The sequence below is a fragment of the Berghia stephanieae genome, chromosome 1, assembly GCF_034508935.2.
Source record: "Berghia stephanieae isolate SIO BIC M18660-M18661 chromosome 1, UCSD_Bste_1.3, whole genome shotgun sequence".
NCBI lineage: Eukaryota > Metazoa > Mollusca > Gastropoda > Nudibranchia > Aeolidiidae > Berghia > Berghia stephanieae.
The window spans coordinates 40,806,307-40,813,806 of NC_088360.1; the positions used below are offsets into that span (position 1 = coordinate 40,806,307).

Genomic DNA, 7,500 nt, shown 5'->3' on the forward strand with positions numbered 1-7,500 from the left:
AATTACGTTCTGAGGCAACACATGTTCTCAAAATTGTCAATGAATGAATGTTTGAATGACAATTAACATTGTAAAGCGTCGATGAGCACTTATGTTGAAGTTTAGCGTAATATCATTATTATTATTATTATTATTATTATTATTATTATTATTATTATTATTATTATTATTATTATTATTATTATTATTATTATTATTATTACTATTATTATTATTATTATTATTATTATTATTATTATTATTATTATTATTATTATTATTATTATTATTATTATTATTATTATTATTATTATTATTATTATTATTATCATTATTATTATTATCATTATATCTATTATTATCATTGGTATTATTACCGTTAATATCTTATTATTATAGGTGAACTTACATTTATTCGTGTAGACGGGAACACTCAAGGCAGCCGTGTCATCTGTTGCATCAGTATGAAGATGACAAGTTTTGTTGACAGCGTCATATCTATATGCTGCACAGTCTCCTTCCATTTGGTTACTTGTCACTCTGCAAATAGCACTACACTCAATTAACGATCGCACATTTTCCACCACATTCAAATTTAACAGATTTTTAACAGTTCTCTGATCTTGCAGTTTAAAAAGTGTTTGTGATCGGACGTAACATATCAACAAACACAACGAAAGGACCCTTCTAATTAAAATCTCCATTTTACACTATAAAGTCTTAGAGGATGGAAAGTCGTTCAAAATTATAGAAGTCCCGGTGAGTTTTGATGTCCACTTAGCACATAATTTCAAATAAAATTTGAGGACTATTTCCACGTCCCTTACAGCATGGAAATAAACACTCATAAGATTTAGAACTAAGGTAATTATTTGAACTATTTGCCTTAAGATTGGTATCCCCACAATTCTTAGTTGTAACTGAAATTTGTGTTACATATATCAAAGAATACAATGTTATTAGCCATGCAAACTATTGAAAGAAATATGAAATGGCAAGCTTAAATTGAATCAGTTATATATTGGCAGCTTAAATTGAATCAGTTATATATTGGCAGGTTAAATTGAAAAGAACTTTTAAGTCTGAATATAACGCAATTGGGAGACGATATTTTCTTTCATAATTGAATAAATTTATGTCATTCATTCCCTTGAGGTGTTTTACTGAAAGTGGTCTGCTTTCAGATCCAAATCACTTGACTCCACCTTGTTCCACGAGATGTAATTGTTTACGATTCCGATTCAATTAGATTGCATCAATCAGCCAAATGTTTACCCCGTGACGTTGGATCAATAAAATATGACTGCCATTTACCAGCCAGTGGGTATGTTTGAATAATATAAGTATATATATATATATATATATATATATATATATATATATAATATATATATATATAATATATATATAATTTATACATATATATATATATATATATATATATATATATATATATATAATATATATATGAGTGTTGGTGGGTACTTGTAGATCTGAGATTGCTCGATAATATTGGTTAGAGGAAACGGACAGAAAAATGCGAGTGCCCTTACTTAAATATATATATATATATATATATATATATATATATATATATATATATATATATATATATATATATGCCATCACCTGTTCTCTTCTTTATTTTTATTATTTTTATTATGAAGACTGTTAAAACCTCATCAATATTTCGTTGTTCAACATGAACATTTTTCAAAACAATACATTTTCTTTTTTCTGTCACCATCGTCTTGAAATTGTCGTCAATGTAAATAAAACAAATGCATGTGTCATTTCTTTGAGTCCATGTTTCCTCTATTTTGATAAATGCAATCCATTCGTTTGTCTTTCTACATGCTCAATCATTGAGGTTGTGATAAATGGGAAACCAGAAACGTTGACAATCACATCCATACTATTATTTTTTTACTTACCATTTCTACGGGAGGGGATTGGGGGGGGGGGGGGCGAAGTGGCCGGGTAGTTAATGCATTGCAATGTGATCTGGAAGGTCCCGGGTCCGAGCCCGGCTTCAGGCACTTTCGTTTTCATTTTCTTGGGCAAGATTATTAACCCCCAATTTGCTCACTTGGACAACATGGGTGATTCCTGTTGTCATCAGACATCCATTTCTTAATGGAATGCCTAGGCGACGGGATCTTATGGTCCATTGCAAAAGGTCGTATTTTTAAAAATGTCTACATATATAGGCAGATTGCATCAAAACGACATTATATGGAGGTGTATCAAAGGCCGAAAAGTGACTTAGTTATAACTTAAAATTACCCCAATATGTTTAAAGTTTTTGTTACCCTTCAAGTTCTTTAGCTATTTCTCATCAATGAAACACATGATCTTAACCAATGTGTAACATTCTTGTCTATAAAATTAAATATTTCAGCATCGCCATCAGCCTATATAATGCCGATGATATCCATATTGTTTTCTATTTTCTTTTTGCATCAAATGAAGACTCTTAGATACTGCCTAATGCGCTTCAACAGTCGTAACGTCACTTCCCTCGTATTGACGCATGGTAACTTAGTTACTGGCTATAAACTATCGGAACAATGGCGGACGCCCTTATGAAATATTTCTCCGACGAGCATAAAAGCGTATCCAGAGAGAAAAAAAACAATATAATTCTGATCATGTTTTGACTTTTACACATTCTGATCTCAAAACATATGAAAAGTTCTAGCCAGCATGAAGAATAAAAAGCACCGATTTTCTTTGTTTAGAACCACGATGGCCACCATTGCTGGGCGACGTGACATCCGACTATTGAATTCAATTTACTGCCGAAAACCTACACGCACCGGTAGCCTATTTAATTGGTAAATGATTTTTCTACATAAGTATGTTGTGCGGCTATGTGGGCTTGTTGCATGACAATCGACTCCCGACGCGAAGGTCCAGGGTTTGAGTCCGGCTCTGGGCGGCGATTTGTTGAGTTGTTGGAAAAGGCTCTTTCCTCACATTCTCTCACCGTACTCATGTGAAAAATGAGCACCTGACAGTTAACTGTATTTTCTCTATCAGAAAAAAACAACAAATTGTGATATCACCTAATAGGCAACATGTCTCGTGCTACATGTCAACTATTCTTGTTGACTAGGGACCAATTCTAAAGCGCTCTAAGCACGTTTAGTAGATATTACACAATGAGAATGCTCACGTCTTTTTTTAAAGAGGAAAATGTATGAATTATTGTTATAAGAATTGAATCTGTGTTGAAAGAAAGTATTCATTGAGAGCACCAAATATTACGTAATAAAAATATGTATTACAGTAAAGCTTATGAAATATGGCTTGAAACAGGAAACAAAACGACACGTAACCAGCCGCATAAATCTGGTATTCCATTCGAATGATCTCGATGAAGAAAATTGAGTTTTAAGTCGAAATAATTGAATCAAGGAATTACATTCTCAACCCATCTTCTCAAAGCAGTAGTAGTGTCGTATGGCTGGCTACAGCTGCACGTGCTTCTCTTTCATCCAGTCCATAAAACTCTCATCTGCCTGGTGTAGCGGTGAGGAATCCATCCTCCTTGGATGGAATGGAGGTATCGGGGCAATCCAGTAACACGTGGATCATATCCTGGTGGACGGCATCGCTGTTGGGGCAGGCAGGGGAAGTAATATATCCCCATTTATATAGAGGTCGTTGTCGCAACGCATAATATTATCGATGTCTGGATGGACCCCATCTTGGAAATTGAATTCATAACCTCAAATTTGAAACTTTGGGTTTATTTCTCTCTTTTATTATTTTGGTAGATCATGATTATTAATTTTTGGCATTGCAAACATTCTAATGCTCTGTTTCTTTAAGTTAGAAAAGGGTACAGAAGAAGAATATGTAGATAAGCTCAACATCTTCTATGCTCGATTCGATAAACACGATTTCACAGACTAGATTAACAACCTAACTGAGCAACTCAAAAATCATGGAACAGAGGAACAAAGGGACACCACTCAGGCCAACGTCATTAAACTTTTCAAATGTATTAAAGCGATAAAGCAAGCGGACCTGATCAAATTTCATCAAATTTATTGAAATCATGTGCTAAAGAACTTTCCTATATTTTTACACACATTTTTAATGGGTCCCTAAGAAACGGGCATATTCCAAGAATTTGGAAAACTTTATAAACAATTCCAGTCCCAAAACATCAAAAAGCCAAAGAAATGAATGATTTTCGTCCTGTAGCGCTGACATCCATCCCTATGAAATGTCTAGAAAGGATTATTCAACAAAGTATACAACAACATCTAGACAAAAACCAGTTTGCTTACAAATCAGGGCGTTGGGTGGACGACGCTATATTAGTGTTTTCTCATAACACTTACAAACACTTAGACACTCCAAAGGGGTGTGTCAGAACCCTATTCATAGACTTTTCGAGTGCATACAACACCATCCAGCCTCACATACTAATCCCTAAACTACTGTCCATGGAGGTTGCACTCTGGGTACTAGAATTCTTGACAGACCGACCACAATTCGTTTCCCTCACGGATGATGAGAACAACAAAGTTGAATCATCCTCTACCCTTATCACCAACATTGGAGCACTCCAAGGAACTGTTCTTGTTCCAACATTTTTCGTTATATACATAAATGACTGCATAGGCGGCACAAGTAAAGTAAATATTTTAAAGTATGCCTACGATACCGCCAGTCAGGCCTTGATAACAACCGGAGATGATGTATTGAATTATTATAACGAAATTATAAGATTTGTCGAATGGTGTGATAATAACTATATAGAACTTAATGTAAAGAAAGTTATATTTGATTTTAGGAAAGATGGTAACATACATGAAAATATAATTATTAAAAGCGAATAGGTAGAGAGGGTAGAGGAGTATAAATATCTCGGTATACTTGAACAATTAGAAAGGACAAATCTTTCATGCAAAGTGCTAAATAAGACGAAGACAAGATTATTCATGTTGATGAGACTGCACTCCATAAATGTAGACAAAGCAATTTTATCTTTGCATTGTAAGTCTTTTTTGTTTCTGTGTAGCTGCATGGGGTGGAAATTGTAAAAAGTCTGAAGTAATAAAAATAAATAGAATAATAAAGCATGCTAATCGAATGTTAGGAAATCATGGATGGAAAAACTTTGAAGATTTTCACAAAGATATTGCTAATGTTAAGATTAACAAAATTCAAAGAGACTAGTTCCACCCTCTGTACAACGAAATCAAAATAAGCCTCACGAGTAACAGACAAATACATATGAAAACCAAAAGACATAGATATTTTAATTCATTTTTACCATCAGCAATACGAAACTTTAGGATGATTTTTACTACATGACATTTGAAAGATACCAAATTGGCTCTAAAATCGATTTAGTAATGCATGTTTATATGGTGCTATATTTACATTAGTTATTATTTATCTATACATTCAAATACCATGCTTTTTTTTTACTTTTTATCAACCTGTGTGAGCTATGTGCAATCCTTCCCAATTTATTTTCAAAATTCTATTTACATTATAAAAACCATTATAAAAGTTTGTTTTTATAATTAGCTTCGTATTTTCATCAATTAAGTTCTCTCTAAAATATATTTATTTATGCATGTTTACATGGTGATATATTTACACTATTAATATATTTATAATTTAAATACCATGCTTTATTTCTACTTTTTATTAACCTGGGTTGGCTATGTGCAATCCTTCACAATCTATATTTCAAAATTCTAGTTACAATACAAATCCATTATTACAACCCTACTCTACTTTCATGTCCGATTTTTATAGCATTGCCTGTAACTGCTATATATTTTATGAATATCTTATTTTATTTAATTATATTTGATGCTTATTTTGCTTTAATTAGCTACGTATTTTCATCAATTAGTTCCTGACAGTGTATAAATCTGTGCTAATATACCGATGAATGATGTGTAACATTATAATAATTTCCTTTCAGGATCAATAAAGTATATCTTATCTTCTCATCATGTCGTCTCTACATTTATTTTTGGGGATCCGATTCATCCCGACATAATACCGTTTTGACATGGAAAAGACAGTTTTACTTAATTTGAATAAACAAAACAATTCTTTACAATGAAGTAAATTTTAACTAATATTAATTAAGCTTAACATTAATTTTTAAGCCTTATTTACGCCCCGATATGATATAGTTTTGAGAGGATTCAGCTAATTGGTGATTGATGGGTATCTGTTCTGATTAGTGAGACATGTCAATATGGTTAAAAGACAATGTTTAATAATAATTATGAGAATACATTATCAAATTATGCTCCAGTGATACAAAGAAACGCTTGACTTAGAAATAAAAGAAACTAGGGACGACATGAATGGTTTAGTTAAACATGTTTATCAAAGTGTGTTTTTTGGAAGTTCTGGTTACCGAAAACACTACCGATTGTATTAATATTTATGTAAAAAGGTTTTATATTATATTCGTGTTAATGGGATAGTCACTTAAACTGAGGCTCATACTTGAGACAGCTGTCTACCAGTTAATTACCGTACTCTTGAAAGATACCTATTTAAAAATGTGATAAAATCTCGTCCTTCAAATATCATTTGATTTGTCAATTAATTTGATCGATATTTGAACTTTGAAATAAGGTCGCCAAACCAGCTATTTTGCCAAATTATGGTTCTCAGACCTCCCAGATTACAGTTCAGCGCTTAAGTAACCTCGCCCTAATTTCTATTAAAAGGATAATATTATATACTGTCTGTATAACATTTCAGAAACTTAGGCTATGAGAGAAAACTATTTCTACCTTCATTCTTCACTAACACAATAAACACTGCTGCAATAAAAAGACAACAACCACAACAACTACTATTAGGATGCTGCCATTATTACTTTTTACTACAAGAACAACAACAACAACAACAACAACTACTACTACTACTACTACTACTACTACTACTACTACTACTACTACTACTACTACTACTACTGCTACTACTACTACTACTACTACTACTACTACTACTACTACTACTACTACTACTACTACTACTACTACCATGAATACATAGTTTATTGCCGATAAAAAATACATATTATGCATATATCTTTTATAAAAACAACGACTGGTAACAAAGACAAAAAAAAATAATTTGAAAAAGTAATGACGTATATTTTCTTAATAAAATCTGATTTAAAATTAATAAACCCTTTTAGGCTTTTCGCTGACATAAGACTTTTTTCTTAATTATTGTATATTATACATGCAAATTGACACGTCTCATTGTTTCATTAAATATGAATAGCAAATATGTTTACGGGAACAGAAAACAGATCTGAACCAGTCTGAGAAGCTGAGACCTTTGAAATAAGAGTCTCTCAAACCTATTCAAATAATATGTCTCCGTTCTCATGTGCTCTGAGAGATTATTCCACGACAGTGCAGCGGCAAACGAAAGGGACATTTACAGTTTTGTTGTGTCTAAAATCATATTTTCTCTCTTTGAAAGTTTCTTTATATTTTGAGGATAATTTAT

The 7,500-nt window shown here is 32.2% G+C and overlaps 2 protein-coding genes across 2 annotated transcripts in view; one reads left to right on the plus strand and one right to left on the minus strand.

The window, feature by feature from the left end:
* The window catches only part of LOC144968750 (contactin-associated protein 1-like), a 24,836-nt gene extending 23,719 nt beyond the window's left edge, over nucleotides 1–1,117 (minus strand). Inside the window, exon 1 of the mRNA XM_078907434.1 lies at nucleotides 389–1,117. Coding sequence (XP_078763560.1) covers nucleotides 389–683 — 295 coding nt within the window. The 5' untranslated portion in view covers nucleotides 684–1,117. The remainder of the gene's footprint in view (nucleotides 1–388) is intronic.
* A 2,327-nt stretch (nucleotides 1,118–3,444) lies between these two features.
* Nucleotides 3,445–7,500, plus strand: part of LOC144968815 (uncharacterized) — a 5,632-nt gene continuing 1,576 nt past the window's right edge. Inside the window, exons 1-2 of the mRNA XM_078907561.1 lie at nucleotides 3,445–3,547; nucleotides 4,147–4,626. Coding sequence (XP_078763687.1) covers nucleotides 3,445–3,547; nucleotides 4,147–4,626 — 583 coding nt within the window. The remainder of the gene's footprint in view (nucleotides 3,548–4,146; nucleotides 4,627–7,500) is intronic.